This window comes from Lepidochelys olivacea (genome assembly GCF_965140295.1).
Source record: "Lepidochelys olivacea isolate rLepOli2 genome assembly, chromosome: 3".
NCBI lineage: Eukaryota > Metazoa > Chordata > Testudines > Cheloniidae > Lepidochelys > Lepidochelys olivacea.
Window position 1 is genome coordinate 111,296,304 of NC_140413.1, and position 21,320 is coordinate 111,317,623.

Sequence of the window (21,320 nt, forward strand, 5' to 3'; positions counted from 1 at the left end):
TCCTGCTGAGGCGGGGGGTCCCCGCAGACGAGTGCGGATTGCGTTGGAGGTTGACGGCCGTGGGGGTGGGGCAGGCTTAAGTTCGTCACAGCGCGGGGGCTCGGTCCCCGCCCCGGGCCGCTGTCACCCCGCGAGGGCAACGGGCCCCGCGTTCTCTCGAAGCCGGACGCCAGCTGCGGCGCCCCCCCCCCCGCCGTGGGGGCGGCCCGCTGGAGAGGGCTGTTTTGATCGGGTTAAATGCTGGCTGGTGTTTTACACGGGCACGTTGTTCGGTGGGACCGTGCGTGGGCCCTGGGAAAAGAGAACGTTTTAAAAAATAACTTATTGCCACTTTAAATCTGTTCCAAGAGTAGGAGCTGGACTAGCTGGAATGAATTAAATTCTGCCCCCCATGGGAAAAGCCAGGGGGAGCAGAGTGGGCCTGTAATTCGCTGCCAAAGGCGTACTTGCCTCATGCCCCGCTTCCGCCTGTGTTTTTCAAAACCCTTCTTCAAATGGTCAGCACGCAGGCCAACTCTTATTGAAGGGTCAAAGCCAGCGAAATTCTGAGCACCTGCAGTGAAGTGAATGAGAGTTGTGGCTGCTCGGTATCTCTGAGGATTTATCCCATAGCTAATAAGTGCACTGTAAGAAATACAGACTTGGACCCATGCATTTTTATTTAGAACATAAGGACTTCTTACTTTTTCTTGTTCTAAGAATAACACACAGAAGAGGTTTATATATACTACTCATTCAGTAGTATATATAAACTGAAAACGGTCTCATAATAGGAAGCACTGCCAGCTTTGCCTATAATGAATATTTGCAAGTTTGCCAACATTTACAAAAAACCTTGATCCTGCATTCAGATTCCTGTGGTGAGATCTTTGTTCCTGCATAGATCTGATTACAGGATCAGGACACAAGTATCCCATGTAGTAAGCTCAAGAAGACAGGCATGGAGCCAGTCCTTGCTATATACAAAAGCAAAAAAAAAAAAAAAAAATCCTTTAAATTATGCAGCAGACAACTAAAGAGATTCCCAAGGAGTTGAAGAAGTCCAGCTTTCACTTATTGGCCCTGTATCTGTATTTGGGCTAGTGCACCCTGTGGGAGTTTTTGTAGTCCTACTATCTCCAACTGGGAATGTGAACTGAATTCCATGTCTAGTTTGAGATCAACCTGGCTAAACATTGTTAATTCTTTTGTACTGTGTGCATTTGTGTACAGCAGTGGTTTTCAACCTTTTTTCATTTGCAGACCCCTAAAAATTTCAAATGGAGGTGCAGCCCACTTTTGAAATCCTAGACATAGTGTGCAGACCCCAGGTTGAAAACCACTGTTATATGGTAACAACAACCTTTTGCAAACCCCTTAGACAAAGTCTGCAGACCCCAAGCGGTCCGCAGACCACAGGTTGAAAACCGCTGATATACAGAACTTATGCTTCCAATTTCCAGCGTGCTATGGCAGGACTTCTATTGTGATAGCGGGTCTCCTTGTTCTAACTACTTTTTTGAATAAGTAGAATAATTTTCAAGTACATGGACTTTTTGTTCATGCCCTTGGCTGATCTCACCCGTAGATGTTCAGTCCCAGAGGGGAGAATCCACCCTTGCATTAATACATTAGTGGACTTGTTCATACTCAGTGAGCTCTCGCGCTTTACTCCACCAACCAACATAATTTCCATGAGCATAGCTGCCATTTAAGGGTGATCAGGCTGGGTGGAATCACTCAGTTGGCATTCTGTGGTTACTAAAGAAGAGGTGGTACTCTGTGAGCACAGAATGCAGTGGATTCCACTGCGTCAGGGTCCAGAGGCCTGTGAGGGTTCTGCGAGTAAGCAACTGTGGAGGCAGTTTTCTGCTGGCTCAGGTCCAAAATGAATGAAACTTCATTCTGGTTACTTATAAAGGGAAACGGAGAATCTATGCTTGAGCCAGTATTGTTTTGCATGTGGAACTCCTATTAAAAGTCAGTGGGAAGTTGTGGTGTGAATTATGCAAAATCTAATTGAGTCTCAGGCCAAATGCCATCCAGTTCTTTCCACAAGTCTGAAATAAAAACTATGATCAAGTGTCAAGCTGTTCGGTTGTGTGTGCAGGCTCTGAGAAACTCCTGCAAATTAATAGTTATTTGTGAGTAAAATGTTAGAAGTTTCCAAATCTACAACTAGGTTCAAATTATTTGCCAAGAACCAGTCTTCTTACATGCCAATTGTTCCCATAAATTTTAAAATACGTAAGCTCTGTCTCAAGTTGCAAGTAGATATAAATACCCAAGTTTAGAATAGTTTTTCTTTTGCAAGAATTTGTGCATGGGAATTGGTGTGTACACCAAAAATATTTAAAGTTTTGGTGAGTGCTGTAAATTTGAAAATAGGTACAAATGCTTTCAACACACATTTGCAACAGATTTACAAGTATGTAAGCATTTCCATTTAGCAAGGTGTAAAAATCAAAAGTTTTGGTATCAAATTCTGCCTGTAGATCTGCACATGCATCTTCCACTGTTTGTATGCACAGATCTCAGAGGGAAATATATATAAACAGAGACCTCATACTAAGTTTAAAATACACATCGAGGGCCAACTTTTCAAACAAAGGCGCACATGGTGGCACTTCACAATCCTTTCCAGCAAAGCTCATCTGCTCCTATTAAAAACATCAAACAGTAAAAATTGGGGTTCATACCATAGGATAGCAATAATACTAATACTAAGCCTCACAGCATTTGGCATACTGACATTATAAGAAAAGTGGTTTGAGAAGTTCTCATGACCGGTTAGATTTTTCTTACTGTTGCTTCAATGCATTCTGCCTTTAATCATGAAAGACCTGTTTGCTTGTAGGAAGAAAGGGTATTCTAACCACCTTCTACATTATCATTATGACTGAGTCAGGGTTCCTGCTTTCAACACAATTATTCCCATTCCCAGTTATAATAGTTAAAACTTGTAAACAGCAAAGTGCCAACTGGGTTTCTATAACAAATCATGGCCTGTCTAGTGTTTTAACACTGTTACAGGGATGGGATTAAGTCTAGACTACTAATTTTGATCATGATGTAACCAGATCCCTTAAATCTGTCAAAAAGTGTCAAATAGCAAGATACAAAGGATTAATGCTCATCTCAAAGAATGCAGAAATTTAGTTTCTTCATGTACTTCAAAATAAAACGTGCCAATGAATGAAACTTGTCTATTGAATTGGAAGAGTAGAACATTGATGACTTTAGTGATCCTGCAAATGATACTTTTGATACCATCATAGTCTCTGAAACTACATAGTAGTAGTTTAAGTGTCTGTTCCATGACTTCTACTAGTGACTCAGCATCAACTTCAGTCAGAAACAGTCTGTTTATCTTTGAGACAATAGCCAATTGGTGATTATGCCATAACAATTGGGGTGGCCTTTTGGGGTGAAGTAGGAGGAGGTGAAAAATATCTGGGTTTTTTAGGTAGGGGAAAATGACAAGTCTATGGTAAATTAAAATTCTCCAGAAAACATAATTATAGGTTCTCAGCATGCATTACTTTACCAATTGCATAATAAACTGTACTGTTTATTATGAAAATGAACAGAAAAGTGTAGCCTCATTAATCTGTGGCCTTCAGTTGAATCAAAAATAAAAATCACATGTATAAAATAAACATTAATTTGAGATTGGCACCCTATTAGGCCTCATGACCCTTGCTGTGACTCAGATCAAATATTGTAAGATAGAGGAATCAGCTAATCATGATGCTACTTCTGAGTTATGAAAATGTGACATAGTCAGCTGAGCTTGCATAGGAGGATATGCTCTTCTTGACTGAAGCAAAAGTGTTCCAAAGACTCCAGTTATAACTAAAAATGCCATAAGCAATCCTCCAAGGATCAAGGTTTCAACTGCTGGAAGTTTTCCTTTATCTGGGGGGAAAAAACAGAGAGGATTTACAAAGGAATTGCCTGTCATCAAATCCATCTGACAGTATTGTTACTTGGGACAGAAGGTGTTTTTCCAGTCTTAAAGGCAGTGGTGAGCTGGAGCCGGTTCGCGCGAACCGGTTGTTAGATTTTGAAGCCGGTTTAGAACCGGTTGTTAAAGGGGTGGGGAAGCTCAGGTGGGATGGATAGGATGTGGCCCATGGGACCGTCCTGTCCGTCCCACCTGAGCTCTCGGCTGAGGAGGCTCCCATGTGAATTTTTACTGACCCGGCGGCACTCCGAGCCTTCGGCGGCACTTCGGCGGCAGGTCCTTCACTCGCTCCGGGTCTTCGGCGGCGGATCCTTCAGTGCCGCCGAAGACCCGGAGGGACTGAAGGACGTGCCACCGAAGACCCGGAGCGAGTGAAGGAACCGGTTCTTGAGCTTCTGGCAGCTCATCACTGCTTAAAGGTATAAGAATTAATTAGAATCCAATTCGGAACCAAATTTACATAGTTCTATCGAATGCATAAGCTGCAGAAGGCGGCAAAAGTGAGGGGCACCAGACTCACTTATCTTGGGGAAAGTTAGTTTGATGTGCAATGGCAGGAAGAAGGAAATCACACCTGAAACTCAGGTTCAAGCAGCTTGTTGGGGGTGAAGTGTGAATTCATGTAAATGATCTCTCCATCTTCTACATTGCATATCATAAACCTTCACTATCTCTTCTATTTGCAGGTGGCATATGGAGGCAGCAAGGGTGGCATAGGGTGTGTTTAGTGGAGGTGAGGAAAGGATCAGGTTTCTGGTCTTGTTTTTAAATAAAACAGCAAAAAGTCTGCCCAGCAAGAGATGGATTTCCTCCTTCTCCTCCCTTTACTGATTGCTATAGTGGGGAGAAGAAAAGGAGTACTTGTGGCATATGCATCCGATGAAGTGAGCTGTAGCTCACGAAAGCTTATGCTCAAATAAATTGGTTAGTCTCTAAGGTGCCACAAGTACTCCTTTTCTTTTTGCGAATACAGACTAACATGGCTGTTACTCTGAAACCTGTTATAGTGGGGAGGTGATTATCTTGATCCCAGGGGGTCCTTTGTACTATTGTTTCAGACCTTTCAGCTATTGGCCAAGTCTTCACTTGGCCCTTTCTGAATTTTTCCCCTTCTGTCTGTCAACTGGGAAAGAATTGATTCCTTTGCTGAGAGGTTGGAGAGATGATCAGAATGGTTAAAGAATTCTCTGATATAGTCCCATGTGTGGCAACTGGGCTGGGCAGAGTGTTAGGGCTGGATTCTCCTTTCAGTTACACAATTCTACAATGGTGTAACTATGGTAACTATAGTGACTTCTATGGAGTTACTCCTGATTTACAACAGGGTCAGTGACAGAAGAATCAGGCCCTCAGACTCCACCACTCTGAGAAGCTGGGTGGATGACTGAATTGGACATGGCTATTTCCAGGGGACCTCCCCAGCTCAGGACAAAGATTAGCTTCTAAAGGTATATCTACACAGGAAAAAAAAAAAAAAAACCCACCCAAAACCATGGTACTGAGTGTCAGAGCCCAGGTTGGGCTCATGCTACAGCACTAAAAATAGCCATATAGACATTCTACTCAGGCTGTGAAGCCCAGGAAGGAGGGTGAGTTTCAGAGCCTGAGCTCCGGTCCGAGCTGTAACATCTACATGGCTATCTTTAACACCATAGTGCAAACCCCACAAACCCAAGCCTGCAGACCAGGACTCTGAGACTTGCTGCCACAAATTTTGTAGACTCAGAATTCTGCTGTGTGGACATGCCCTGAGGCTACAGAACAGTCAGATCCCCACAGTGGGCTGACTGCAGCCACGTCTCCTGTGGTGGGGGCTGACCGCCAGCCCTGGCAGTTAACCTGGCCCTGTTGCTCGTGCTCCAGCCCCAGGCTTCTGGTGTGACGGTGGCGGCTGCTGCTTCAGCAGCCCCAGCACTGCTCCTGGGGCAGGGGCTGACTGTCGGCCACTGCTTCGGTCCCAGGCCACTACTCTGGCCTCTGCTTCTGAGTGGGGGCTGACAGCTGCTCCAGCCTCGCTGCTGTAGCGGACAAATAAGCCAAATAAGTCATGGGAGGTCCACTGAAGTCATGGAAGTAAGTTAAAGCAACATAGATTGACTTAATCACATAAATAAGAAAACTCATATTTATGGTTTCCATCACAGCTCATAGGGCCATTGACTTCTCTGGGAGTTTAAGGTTTTCAGAACCATCCAGGAACTGGCACATAATAAAAATTAATATGCATTGGGCAAGGAAGCTAAGTTGTCTGTGGTATGCATGAGTTTGAATTTCTTGGATTTTGTGTGTTTAAATTTTTTTTCCTGTTAATGGAATATTTGACATTTTTAACATTTAAAATATACCAAAATGGATCACATCAGGCTACATAAAACATTTGAAACATGGCTTTATACATTCAATTTAAACATTGAAACATGGCTTTATAAATCACTTACTTATGTTAGCTTCTCCATCATCTTCCAGCTTTCGCTTGATGGGACCATAAGAGACTGTGTGAGTAGGAAATGGTGTAGTTTCTCTTTTATTCCTGGTTATTCTACCATAATTAGTACAATTCTGATAAAAAAGAGATTGCAAACAGTAAGTGTCCATGCCTATATGCATACATGCTCCACAAAGGGAGGTCAAGTAATTCACACTTAAAACTGTTTGCCTGATAAACACAGGCCTCTGATTAGATGAAGGAGCAACAGAATCGAGCAATGCTGTGAATAGAATAATGTTTGAGATGAGCAGAGTCATCTTGCTCCAAAAGAGGGCAGTGATAACCATACACACACACATCATATACTCAATACTTAAGACAGAGCTTGTCCTGAAGTCCAAAGCAGGAGTAGCTGCTATTCAGGAGAGTCATAGTGGAACACAAACCCTTATCATGTAGGTTACTGGCTCAAATTCGGGTCAGGTCAGTAGTGACCTGATCTTGCAGACACGTACATGTTCTTCTCTTTGCTGAACCATAGTGTCATTAAACTCAGTGGGGTTACCTGTGAGCAAAGCTAAATTGTTACCATCTGGTGGCTGTTCAGTGACCTGTTAGAAATGAATTTGGTAGGTTCAATTTTAGTGGACAAGAGTCCATATTACAAGAAAAGAAACCCTCACCTGCACAATGGTACTAACTGGGACCTTTTATGCCTTTCTCAGCAAAAAGACAAAGGACTGAATAGACTTAGAGATAGAACTGCCCTCTCACCCCCAATTTAGTGTTAGGGAAGCATGGGAAAGTTTGCTAGCTGCTGATCATTCTGTACTTATTCTGTGGATAAATTGGAGTGCATTTTCCTCAGCTGCCAATCTTTTACAAGCACCAAAATCATTTAGAAAAACAAGACTCTCTCAAATCTATGTGTTCAAGACAAGCTATCATCTAAGAATAAATTTGCAATGATCTATTAATATGTGTATATATGTGTGTGTTTCTATGAACAAATCATTGCAAATAGATATATTCAGTAACAACAACAGAGAGAGGAAGTAATAGGATTCAAACCTGGACATTTGATCACAAACTACAGGGTTCTTGTCTGATACCTTAATGCATAATTTCTAGCTGTACTTACATTTCAGGTCTGGTACCAGGTCCTCTAATAAAGTACTGGATACAGAAGTAAATTGAAAGGTAGTTTCTAGACTGCAGAACACTAAGCGTTGGGGTAATAGTTAAAAGTTTGGGGGGTTGTGACAAGCCCCTGAACCCACTTAGCACCTACTCACTTTGCAGACTTGTGTTCTTATTTCTTTCTCTCAAATATTAACAGGTATGGCTAAAGAAAAAGGTCCATATTAGCTCAGTGCAAAGAAATGCTATTCTTTAGCAGAGCCTAATCCCATAGAGGGCAATTTTATATACATGGCAAGAAAGCACAACTGTGGTTTAACTTTTGGTGCATTGCAGATGCAAAGGATAGTTGCTGTTGCAGTAAGAATGGGTTGGCACTGCAGAAAGCTCAAGTGGATAGATCACAAGTGGAAAACTCAGGAGCACGTCTGCCAGCTTAATAAAAGACACTGGGCTCTCAGTACAAAACACTGACACCTCCAGAAGTGAGTAATACTGCTGGGAAGGAGACGTGGCTGGGGTAGCAATAGCACAATGATGCACATATTTAAAAATATTATTTTGGAAGGTCCTGCACATCCAGAGGGGACAATTTTCAGATATTAATAAATTTGACCTTTCTCATTTTATACCCCAAAATAAACAATGAGCTTGATCCATCCAAAATGATCCTACATGGCTGCTGTCCCATGGAAACTGTACAGGACCTTTAGTCTCTGCAATCATGGAAGATAATCTCTAGTCTGAGGAAGAAATGTCCCCTTTCCTGCAGTCACAGGTCAAATCAGTCATCCTGTACTTTTGCCTTTCCGAGGACAAAATTAGAGGCTTCTCCCAGCCCAAGTACTGTATTGGCATTCTAGTTCTTGGGGATGACAGGGAATCTCACATTCTTGTGGGAGACTGGGTTCTTTCCAGCACTCAGTAATCTGGACGGGGAGGAGGCTTAAAAGGTTTATATATCTGAATAGCTGTACAGTGTGGGAGACAAGAATTTTAAAAACAAGGATCAGGATTCAAGAAACCTTCTGCATCCATAACAAATCAAAGATCAGGAGGCAGAAATTCTACCCTTTCACTCCCTTGCAACACACTGGGGACTGGACATCCAGGTCAGCTGCAGAGACAAAAATAAAACTCTGTTCATTGGTTGGGCTCTGAGCCCATCAATCCCTCCACTCACAGCTGTGCAGGGAAGTTACTAGGGCTGTAGTTATCCCCTCATTGTGCTGCGAGAGATTTGTGAATGTCCTGAGTCATGAGAGTTGTGCAGATCTATAGAAAGAGGGCTGGCTCATTGACAGAAGTCCGCTTCCTCCTGGGTACATCTACAATGTGCAGCCACAAAGCCTTTACTTAAAGGCTTCTATTGCAGGCTGACTTTTCTGCTGAGGAACTGGGATCCACATCCTCCCAACTTTTGGGTTCCCAGCCCACATAGGCATATTCTTCTGGGTCAGGCTTTAAAAAATCCCAATCCATATATTAGACTACCAGCATGCACAATTTCATCCTGTTCCAAAACCTGGAAAAACAGGTTTCAGAATAGCAGCCGTGTTAGTCTGTATCTGCGAAAAGAAAAGGAGGACTTGTGGCACCTTAGAGACTAACACATTTATTTGAGCATAAGCTTTCGTGAGCTACAGCTCACTTCATCGGATCAAATAAATTTGTTAGTCTCTAAGGTGCCACAAGTCCTCCTTTTCTTTTTGCTGAAAAAACTGGTTAGCAGTAAAGGACTGCAAAAATCTACCCAACACCAGAGGCCAAATTCAGGCTTGGCGTAAAGGGATTCAACTGCAATGGAGGTTGAACTATGCTATTTCCCTATGGAATTGCACTTTGCTATACTGGGTCTGAATTTGGTCCCAGATATTTAAGGCCTGATTCTCTTCTCACTTACATCAGCTTTACGTGTGGGTACGTCTATTGACTGCAATAGATTTACTCCGATTTACACCAGTATACGTGAAAACAGATTACAGGTCAAAAGAGGTTGGATTTTTTTTTTAAGGGGAAGTGTACACTGTTTTCTGGGCATCTTATAAAAACCAGCCTACATAACAAGGTGCGTAGCAACAAATGACACATGTATCAGGAAACAGACGCATACCCTAAATTGTCTATGGCAGATTTTACTTATGCTGAACTACTGTCTTGTGTGACTTTCAGACAAAGCATCTGGTTTTATTTGAGTCAATTTCCAAAATGTCACACTGACTTCTTCCTTAAAAAGAAAAGGAGTACTTGTGGCACCTTAGAGACTAACCAATTTATTTGAGCATAAGCTTTTGTGAGCTACAGCTCACTTCATCGGATGCATACTGTGGAAACTGCAGAAGACATTATATACACAGAGACCATGAAACAATACCTCCTCCCACGCTACTCTCCTGCTGGTAATAGCTTATCTAAAGCGATCACCAGCAGGAGAGTGGGGTGGGAGGAGGTATTGTTTCATGGTCTCTGTGTATATAATGTCTTCTGCAGTTTCCACAGTATGCATCCGATGAAGTGAGCTGTAGCTCACGAAAGCTCATGCTCAAATAAATTGGTTAGTCTCTAAGATGCCACAAGTACTCCTTTTCTTTTTGCGAATATAGACTAACACGGCTGTTACTCTGAAACCTGACTTCTTCCTTGATTTCTTTCTTTGCTTAATATGTCATCCTGGTAGCTTTTCAGATGTAATTCTTGAGGAAATAAACCAACGTACAAAGCCTTGTTATCCTTATGAAGCTGCTGTTAATGCCTAAACATCTACCATCAAAAATCATTCACACTGATATTGCATTCTGTGCCATAATGTCAGACAAGTACTGAGCAAGCTGTACTGTATCTTCCTTTATGATATCAAAAAGGTTTCTCTCCTGTTCTGTATTGTGAACAAAGATATAATCAATCTCCTTGCTAATAATATAAAATTCAACTGCATGGACAGTTTTAAGAACAGTGTGGTTCTGAGATGGAATTTTGTATTGCTCCCTTTAGAAAACTTGTCTTCTATGTCACCAGCCCATAAATTGTCAGCTGAACGCTGGTAAATGTCACTTAGTTATAGCTCCTCTAGGATCAACTAATATTTCATGCTTTTTCTTACCACATTATATTATCAGATGAAACGGATGCAAACTCTGCTATATGTTTTGCTACCATACTGACATATCTGAATTAAGCTGTAAGCTTCCAGCAGCAGAGCCCTCATCTTCAATATGTGTTTGTACAACATTGGTTACATTGATGGTGCTCTAAAAATAATATTATAAATCAGTCCAAACTATGTGACCTTGCTCAGGCAAAACACTCTTTGATGTCAATGGGAATTTTGCCTCTGGAAGGTCTGAATAAGGACCACAGGACAACAGTAATTAATATAGCACTTCACATTTGAAAATTGCTATACAAATATTAATTTCTCATGATAATGCTGAGAGTTAGGCAAGTGTGATGGCGTTCAGAGACACGATGTTGTCCTTAGGGAGCAAGGAGATAAACTCAGCTCCCCCTCCCTTGTCACAGGGGGGAAGGACTTAAAAATGGGCTACTTGGGAGATGGGGGCTGGAGGGGGGGATGCCAGTGGGAATCAAGTCCACAACCAGAGTTGGAGAACTTGGCTGAAACTCTGGTGGAGAGAGTTTTCTGTTACTCTTTTTTATTTGGTTAACTTGATTTGATTTCTGTTTATAAACATTATCCTTAAATAAAAAGCACGTTGAGTGCTCCTGGGTTTTGTTTCTGTTTAGTCATTCGACCAACTTGCGCTAAGGATTACTATTCTAATTTTGCAGGGGAAGTGGAGGCAGAGGGCTATGTGTCTTGCTCAAGGCCACACATCAAGTAAATGATAGAGATTAGAATTTAGGAGCTCCTGATTTCCAGACCTGTACTCAGTCTACTAGACCACATAGTTTCTCCAGTTTGGCCCAACAATAATAATAATAATAATTAATTAATAACCCCACCCCAATCCTCATGCACACATGGATATATACAAAACTTACTGGCTTGCAAACAGTTGCTCTACTGTGACAAATCTGAACTGTGCAGTGTAGGAAAATGTCATTGTAAGAGATGCCAACAAACTTGAACATCTGGATCCTAAACATTGCTTCTGCACCTTCGCCATTCATTATTACTGACAGTGTTTCATCTTTGACAACTTGGGAGCAGCTATGTAGGATAAAAGATATAAAATAATTAGATCCAAGGGTCATAAATCTTTGGCATTCACCTGTGTTATATCAGACACTAGAGGAGATTTAGCCAAACAGCAGAGTCTCAGTCTGATGACTGATCTTGTTTGTGCGTCCCTCACATTACTCAAGGTTAGAGCTGGTCAGAAAATGTCTTTGCAACCAAAATAAAAAAAAATTGCAGAATAATTTGTTTTGATACACTTTTTTGAATTTTTATTGTTACAAAAATTTCAAAACAAAAAAAGTCATTTAGAAAAAGCTTCAGATCTGTTTGTTTTCAACCCTCCCCTTCTTTCATCTCTAAAACTATTCTTCCCTATTCTCACCCCCCCCCTCCCATTTTTCCAGTGGGGAAAAAAGCAAGGAAATGTGAGTAAAACACCCATTCTTCTAAGTTTTACTGTCATCCCCCTTTTCAAGTGCATAAAATAGGGAAACACTAAAAGTAAGAGGAAAAAGAAAATATCTAAATGATTTTTTTTTAATTCAAAATGAATTGAAACATTTAATTGCATTTAAAAAATTTTAATTGAAAAAATTCCTCAAGCCTAATAAAAATTGTTGCAGGTAGTTGGCTTCAATATAAACACCTTCACAATGTGAATATATCAACCCCAAAGGGTAGGAGAGTAAGGCACCTAAACTACAACCTTAATGATGCACAGCAGTGCCATTTTGAATTGAAATATTTTGAGTTTTGGCCAAAATATTTTGGTTTTTCAGGTGTTAAAGTTTTTCAATGAAACATTGAAATTACCTAAGGATAGGAGAAACTTTTAATAAATATTTTGTTTATTTGAAAACCCAGTTTTCCATTGAAAAAGAGTTTTGATGGGCATTATTCAACTAGCACTAATGTGGGATTCTTTTTATTTGCCTTCTGGTTTCTGAGACATTAGGGTACACTTGAGTCATGTTTTCAAGATTTTTTCCGCAACCATGAGGGCTAGAAAATTTCTCTTTTTTTAAATGATAGCTGAGATTTTCACATTGTCCCTTCACTTCAGGAACTGCAGTTTTAAGAAAAATACCAAATAGAGCAAGTCTAACAATAAAATTGCAAAAGTTGGCAACACTGAGATTCCTCAAATGCAAACTATGAACTTAGAAATTTGAGTATTCACACCAGAACCTTGTTACTAAGAGTTGCTCTCATCCAATCTAGGAACATAAATAATAGCATGTGATCTACATGTCCAGTCAAAACTAAATGACACAATTTTAATTTCAAATATCAAATAATTGCAGGGCTTAAAACAGCGCAGGAGAGGGCTGTGGCTGGAAGCAAGCAGTTCCCAGGCTGATTGGGGGAAGCAGGCTCAGCTGTGTGCAGATGGCCCTTATAACAGGACAGTGGGCCAGGAGCAGAGAGTCCTCCTCTAGCTGAGGAGGGAGAAGGACCTAAGGGTGCCTGGAGTGAAGCAGGGTTGGGGAAAGGCTTGAGGAGCTGCGGTGCTCCAGGCCTGCAACTCCGCAGGCTGCACGGCCTACTCCAAGGCCTACAGGGTTGCAGGAAAGGCAGCAGGTCAAAACCTCCCTTGCCTATGATGACTGGCTTGTACAGACTGCAGTCGGCCCCAGTGAAAGGGGGCTAGATGGTGACTGGCAGTAGCCCATAGGCTGAGGCAAGGTGGGGTTAGAGGGTGGGGGTTCCCCAGGGAGGGGAGACCCAGAAAGGTAAAAGGGCACTGGGATCCAGGAGGGACATGGGGGCCAGCGGAAAGCAGGACACCGGCCTGCAGAGGGCGCTCCGGAGGCTGGACGAGCTAATTCCCTGAGACACCAGCAGGAGGTGCTGCAGGGGTGAGTCGCCGCCCCGTGACATTACCATTCCATCCAACAATGGAAAATAAGCACATTAACTTGGTATTTCTGCTAAAATTATCATCAGTGGAAAAAGCTAATGTATTTAAACTGTTCTCAGTCTTCACTGTCACCACCCCACAGAGATGAATAACAGAAATTTATGCTACTTACATTACAAGCTGTGTGCAGACTCAAGCAGATCTCACATGATTGGTTTACATTTAGCTCACACTTGAAAAATTTTTCCTTCCCAACTGTATGGTATAGTGTGACATTTTGGGAACCACCCAGACTGGTAATATTGTGTTTTGTTTTTAAATGAAATCTTAGATTCTGGAATATAATTGCATGGGAATTTAAAATGATGTAACAATTTACATGGCTGCATAATCACATTATACAAAGGGCCCAGCTAATGTACTTTTAGAATGATGCATCTACTATGTATGCTGGGATACAAACCTATCTTCTATAAAGGAATATTGAACAGCATGAGAAGGATTCTTTGTTGGTGTAGACCAGCAGTTTTCAAGCTGGATTATTAAATGACCTGGAACCTGCCAGAGGACAGAAAAAGAAATCTGCATTCTTATCAGATTCATTATCTTCAACATATAATATTCTCACCACCTACTAGGTGCTTGTGACAAGCTCAAAATACATGAAGGATGAAACCAATAGTTAGACCTTCTTCAGATGACAAGAACAAAATATCAGGACACATGGGGGGGCAGCCACAGGCTCACCCTCCCCCCGCCCCCCTTGGGGCTGGAAAGCCAGAGTGCCGCTGAAGCCACACACACACAAAAAGTTGGAGTGCCACCGAAGCAAAATATTGGGACAAATGGTGTCCTGACGGTACATGGGTCGGGATGCAGGACAAACAACTAAATATAGGGACAGTCCCAATTTTATCGGGACATCTGGTCACCCTAGTTAGATCAAATTGGTTACACTATGTCATGGTTCAAACTCTCCAACAGAGGTTGTGTTGTTGAGACCCCTTTGCATCCACTTGAAGCATTTCCGCATCGACTTTCAAACTTCACTGAACTATGGGGGCAGTCAAGGAAATTATGTGTGTGTGTGTGGGGGGGGGAAGGGGAGTAGAAGAAAAATGGGGGACATAGAAGGACACACTGGTTTGTCTTAATCCATCCCCACAGGATCTCCACTTCAACAGGCCTTCTCAGGTCCACCAGAATGAGAACTCCTCTCCCAAATTAAGTTCTCCAGAAGGAGCTATCTCCAGAGTTAAACTTGTAGCTCCTTCTTGAAACATCCTGAGCTGCAAGCATCCGCATCTTCAGGATCTCCTCCCTGTAATAAGGGCTGGGACATGGTGGGAGGGGACAAGATGAGGGGGAGCTTTGCAGCTGAACAGTGCTACCAGCTCCAGTCCTTTCTTCTGGCAGATTATTTGTCTGGTGAACTGCCCATAATTCACTATTGATGAAGGTCTGATAGACCCTTGGTCAGACTGGGCTTCCGTAGGCTTTACAGCCACAAAAGGGTGGGGATAGATTATGGGGGCATTATACATAAATGGAGGGATGTAGCTGTAGGCAGGGAGCATACATGGTGAAGGGTATGAATAGGGGCGGATATGGCAAGGGGCTCAGAGGTTGTTGAACGGGCTGGAGAACAGAGCTGAAGAGCTAGGCTGAGTGGAGGAGCTCTTTGACTCTCACCCCCATCCCCTCTGACCATTGGTTCCTAGCGCTGCTAAAGAGACCAGTTCCCTGGCCCCAGTGGACAGCCTTGCTCCCTTATTCCATAGGCCTCTGACCAACCACACCATCCAAATCTATTCCAGGCAGAAAATTTTTTCCTTGCTACCCCTTTATTTTATTATCTGTTTTAAAGGATCAAAATAAATTATCATAAAATTCCTAATGACTGAAATGTTTCCTTTTCTGTTCCTTCTCTCCCTTGTTTGGTTAACTATCAGAAGGTCTCTGTTATACTCACTGTGAAGACCAATGGTTGTACAGATGCTTGCCTTCACTTTCTCGGCACTGTGCCTTCACCTGCAAGGGTTTAATCAAGGAATCAAGTGTATTAGGTACCATATTGACTTTGACAAAGATGTTATCCTCTAGGGTTAGAAAGGGAACAGTAGTCCACATATCCTCAAAATTTGGGTCCTTGTACAGCATCATTGAGACAGAAAAATTCCCATCTTCTGTGTTCAGTGTAATGGTTCTGTAAACAACAGTTCAGATCAATCAATCAATTAAAATGGCACACACGTTATCATGAGTGTATGCAAAAGTAAAGCTAAAACATTTTAACTGCCATGGTTGAAGTGTTTATTAAAGTCTGCACTACAGAGAAGCAGCAAGGTGCCTGGTGATCAGGCATAACCAGTTAGATTACTACACTCAATGGCTTGACTCACCATGGGGCAGACCCTGTCCCACACCCTTTGGCTGCTTAACATCATGACAGTAGTGCTGGTTGGAAAATCTTTGACAGAACCATTTTCCGTCAGAGAATGCATTTTACAATGTTGCAACATCCCATTTTGACATTTTCAGAATGAAACATTTCTATTTGGAAATGACTTTTCATTTCATTTTGTATTCTATTATAATGGCAAATAAAAATAATGACAAAATCCAAACAAGATGAAATGGGTTTTTTTCAGACTTTTCTTTCACTGAGAATTTTCAAGAGTCTACGGATTTCCTTCCTAATTTAGAATGAAGGCACAGAATCCTTCACAAAATGGAATTTGCATTCTGCCATACAGCTCTACTCTCCAGTGATGCAAAACAGCTATAAAGCCAATGGATCTGACTCACTGAGGACTTTCCCTAGCCAGGGGAATCCTCAGATGGGCTGAGCTGCTCTACTGCTTCCTATGCCACTATCTTTCTGCTTAGTGCAAGGGGGTGTAAGCCCTAATTATCTCTGACTGCCAAAATGATTCTTTGGGGCCATTGATAGCCAGGCGTAAGTTCGAGCAGCCTCTGATCTTCTTCAGTTTATGACAGAATCTGGCCCACCCCATGGTTGTCTCCAGGACGAGGTTAGCATAAAGCTACCTTTGCATCCCCACTTCAATGGTCTTGCCCTGATAGGGTGACCAGATGTCACAATTTTATAGGGACAGTCCTAATATTTGGGGCTTTTTCTTATATAGACACCTATTACCCCCCACCCCTGTCCTGATTTTTCACACTTTCTATCTGGTCACTCTATGACCTGAAAACAGGTTAGTCAGATTTGGGGATCTGGGCCCATTTGTGCAGACTCCACAGTACTCTAGCTAAGACTCAAACCATGGCTATCATAGTATGAGCCAGGAAGGCCAAGCCAGTATGAGTTGTGAAAGTGTGTCTGAGCTAGAAATAATTCTTAGTGTCTCTTACAGGGATTCCTCTATTTTTTTCACGCTAGTGTTTCTGGATTTTTCCCTTTTGCCTTCAGAGGTCCTCTTGTTTCAGGAAACAGAATCAATTATTTTAAAATAACAAAAAACAGGCTGAAAGAGAATATTAGTTAAAAAAGCATTATTTTACCCAGGGTGGTGCTGGGGCCCTGTGCTGCTGATGCTTCTGTCTTTCAGAAGACACACAAAACTGAGGCCCAAAGTTAGAGGCTCAACTCTAATGCAGCAAAGCACTCATTACAAGCTCAAGTCTGACTGAAGTCAATGGGACTTGAGCACAAGTTAAAAATTTGCTATATGTTTAAGTGCTTTGCTGAATTGGGGTCCTGTCACGGTCATTTTTCACAAGAATAGGGCTGTTAACCCCAGTGTCCTGGCCAGATTCCATTTCTGATATTTAGGGGTGAATTGATTAATCTAGGCCCAGATCCACTTACACTCTGGGGTTACTCTGACAGCTGAGAGTGTGTTCATGCATGCCAGCTGACCCAGTCATGCCTCCCATCTGTTGCTGGTACTTCCCCTATCTTGGCTGACATTGTGCCTTGTGGCCCCAGAATTCATTTCTTCTCTGAGTTCTGGGCTGGGAGTAGATGGGTGACCAGCAGCAATCAGCTGTGCACCATAATGCCAGTACATACTGAGGCAGTGATTCAAGAGCTCCTCAGTTGGTGATTTAGTAATTCGTATTAGTCAGTGATTTAGTAATTTAGTAACAATTTGTATTACTTTAGTACCCAGAGGCTCCATTGTATGGACATAAAGAAAGACAACCCCTGCTCTGAAGAGCTTACTGTGTAAAACAGACAAGACAAAGGAAGTATTATTAGCCCCATATTTTAGTTTAACAAATGAGCAGCTGCGGCACAGAGAGATTAAGTGATTTGCCTTAAATCAAAGTCCATTACAGAGCCAGGGACTGGAAGGAAATCTCCAAATCCCAGTCCAATGTCCTAGCCAAAAGAGCGTCCTTCCTCTCAATAAATGTGCCCCAGCCAATATTACTGTATATTATGCAGCCTGGTTCTTCTGGATGAAATGAGCTATGTAATACTAGACAAATGAGGAGTGCGTATACCTTCTGGCTTAATTTGCCTTTGTTCTCAATGGTGCTTTATGCAGGGCAATTTTAATAGTATAAGCTAGAAAACAAAAGGAGTTACCTGATGTCAACACTGATTTTATTCTCTCCGTTAGGCTGTTGCACCATGTAATTAACAGGGTATCGGCAAGCAAATGTGATATTGATAAAGGTCCTTGTAATTATATCAGAGAAGTTGCTTTGTATAGTGTTGATGAAAACAATGTGTGCACCATCAGAATCCTGAAAGGTAATACAAAATATAGAGAGTTGTTGCTATTTCTGTATAAAGAGCCTAGTTTGCTTAATACGCTGGACACTTAGGGATGCATGTATCACTGTACATTCTGGAACTCCATTAAAACTAATTATTATTTATTAGTTAATTAAGTCTATGGCACAGTACAAACATACACCACTTGACAGCTCCTGCCCAGAAGACCTTACAATCTAAAGGTATGGTCCTGCCTCTGCATTCAGATATGGTAGTAGGTGTGTGGTAATGGATATGCAGGACTTGGAGATATGACTGTCATCATACAAGGAGACCCAGTAATAGACTCGTAAAAGACATGCGGAGATGGAGTCATGGCAAGCTGTGTATAGACATATGATAAAGAATGTTCATGGAGGTGGAGCGCTAGGTGTGTGTGAAGACCTTGTAATGCCTGGAGGCAAACCACGATTGTAAGCAAGGGAGTGCATGTGCTCCCGGAGGCAAATTAATGAGTGTGGAGGTGAGCCAACCATGTGAATAGAGCTGTGGCAATGAGTATGCCTTTTGTGGTACACATGTTTGATTTTTGTAACAAAACAAACTCACTAACATTATAAAAGTTTTTGGCCAGATGTTGGTTTTTGCTTTGCACAGCATTAGAGGGCAATATGTTCTATTCTCTCCAAAGATGTCAGCTATTAAGGGAACCTGCTTTTAACTAAACCATTCCATACTTGACAGGGGATTGTATCTGTTTTCCCCCACAATAGCTGTAGAACTGTTCTTGTTTGTGTGTTCATTTAATAATCAAATACTGAGAATCTGAAAGGTGATGTCAAATTCAAGGAAAGCAATAATACAAAATACAAAAATCTTGTGCTACCTTATTGCTTTGCTCATCCTTCACGTTTGGATGTTCCAACTGTTGTTTTAGTTAATATTGCACCAACGCTACTTATGTGTAACTTCTCTGGACTTGAGTGGGAGTGGCATTCATGTAACCAAGGGCAGAATTTGCCCCTTCTAGTCTTAATAAATGTAAAAGAACTGGATCACATCCAGTGATTCATCTAGTCCAGTGTCCTCGCTTCCCAGATAAAGAACTTTTTAAAAACTGGGTGTCACATAGAGTACTGTAAAATTTTTACAAATTTAGGGCCAAGTATCTACAACTCCCACGGAAGTCAGTGGGAAGTGCATCCCCCACATATGAGAATAAAATATGGCACATAATATTTTACCTAAACTCTGTCTTGTGTTTTAGCTGTATTTTCTTTCTTACAGTTGCTGATTATAAAGGAAAAAACACATAAACCCGTGTAATCAGCCGTATCATCCTTCTGAATCACTCAATAATCTCATCTCCGTGGAAATAACTGGAATCCCAGTTATTTCCACAGAGATGTAATACTGTGCAAGAGGAGACTGGTTAGAAAGGGAAATGTCTAGGTTTACACATTCATACAATATCAGGGTAATGGATCATCTGATGGGGACATTAGAAAAATATTATGGGCTTGATTCTGCTCTCACACCAGTATATATTGGGGGTAACTTCGCTGCAGTCACTGGATTAAGATGGTGTAACTGGAGTAAAGGAGAGCATGATTGGGATCTACATTTTAAAAACACAGAACAATGCACCTTCAGTGAAGCAGTTTTAATCTGACCAGAGTGTGGGGTTTTTTGTTTTTTTTTTTGGATGTGGTTAGGTGCTAGAAATTATCAGACCCACAATACATTGGGAATTAGAGACAAAGGTATTTGAGGAACTTTTTGTAAAGAAGCATCTTTGATTTGAAACTCAGAAATTTAATTGATACCTATTACTTTTACAATGGTCTGTTAATTGTAATTCATGTTAGATTAATAATTTTACTTATTAGTCCAATAAATGTAATTGGAGAAAGTTGCTACTTCTCCATCAAATTCTTCCTTGCATTTTCCTAATACAATTCTGTTGATGTCTAAGGGGTTGCATGGGATTTTATTCATGGCAGAATTTGGCATTTTATTATTGCTGGGGCTTTCCAACCTAAACTGCATACGTACAGCAAATCTTTGCAATTGCCTGTAATAAGACCTGCTCAGATGCACCTCTGGCAATATGAGCTTTTTGATCAGTGACAGTTCAGTATAACTTCCCTGTCAGCCATTAACACATTAAGCGTTAGTAATATTTTTACTAGTGAGCCCACATTACTACTACTAATAATTCAGACTACATGTATGATTGGTGTTAGTGCTACAATGTTCTAGGAACTCTTTATGGCAGCATCAGTCTTGCTGAATGTCTGAGAGAATAACAAGAAACTAAGACTGACTAGCAGCAATGGAACATGCAGAGAAAGTACCGAATTGTTTGATTCAGAGTTAAACATTTGAGTTATTCTGCAGTTGCAATCTACCACAGCTGTAGCACACAGAAACAAACATGGTATTCAAAGGAGGTAATACAGCTACTACACAACAACAGCCTCTTGTGCATATTACCATTCTAGTCCCACAGTCTGCGAAATTGGTTTTAATGCTGAATACATAGAAGCTTCCTGTCTCAGTACCATGGCATTCTGGGTCATTGAGGTGTAAATCAGAGATCTGGAATGAAATGATCATTTTTTGTACAATTTATCACACTTTTAGCACCAGTTTATTTAATCACTACCTAATCTATACAACATCCTGGGTCTTAAGACATAATGTTTCACCATCAGATAGTAAAACAAAGAGGAGACTATTAATCTTAACTACACAGAGTAAAAAAAACAAAAACACCCCCGCCAACCGGATGACTAGACTCTTTAAAAAAAGAGCCTGATTCTGCTCTCACACCAACGTAGGTGAGATCAAAATCAGGGTCTAAAATACTATGGGCCAAATTATGGCTCTGAGGACCAGTGGAGCACAAGACTTTCAGCATGTTACAGGGTGACTGTGGAATGCTTTCAGGGTGCTGGGGGACAGAGAGCTGAGCAGCAGCAGCAGTTGTTATATCCGTTCTACAGACGGGGCAAGTGTTCCCTGAGTAATGCTCTGCTGGCCCAGGGCCCTGATCCAGCGTTGCTCTAACGACCCAGGGCCATGACCACAATCTCTCTGGGGCATACA

The 21,320-nt window shown here is 41.7% G+C and overlaps 1 protein-coding gene across 1 annotated transcript in view; it reads right to left on the minus strand.

Moving 5' to 3' along the window:
- Positions 1 to 3,491: 3,491 nt before the first annotated feature.
- Positions 3,492 to 21,320, minus strand: part of LOC311518638 (alpha-tectorin-like) — a 39,611-nt gene continuing 21,782 nt past the window's right edge. The window contains exons 3-9 of the mRNA XM_084624620.1: positions 20,706 to 20,810; positions 18,078 to 18,238; positions 15,587 to 15,722; positions 13,980 to 14,074; positions 11,517 to 11,685; positions 6,385 to 6,505; positions 3,492 to 3,897 (exon numbers count right to left, since the gene is read on the minus strand). Of these exons, the coding sequence (XP_084480746.1) occupies positions 3,725 to 3,897; positions 6,385 to 6,505; positions 11,517 to 11,685; positions 13,980 to 14,074; positions 15,587 to 15,722; positions 18,078 to 18,238; positions 20,706 to 20,810 (960 nt within the window). The 3' untranslated portion in view covers positions 3,492 to 3,724. The remainder of the gene's footprint in view (positions 3,898 to 6,384; positions 6,506 to 11,516; positions 11,686 to 13,979; positions 14,075 to 15,586; positions 15,723 to 18,077; positions 18,239 to 20,705; positions 20,811 to 21,320) is intronic.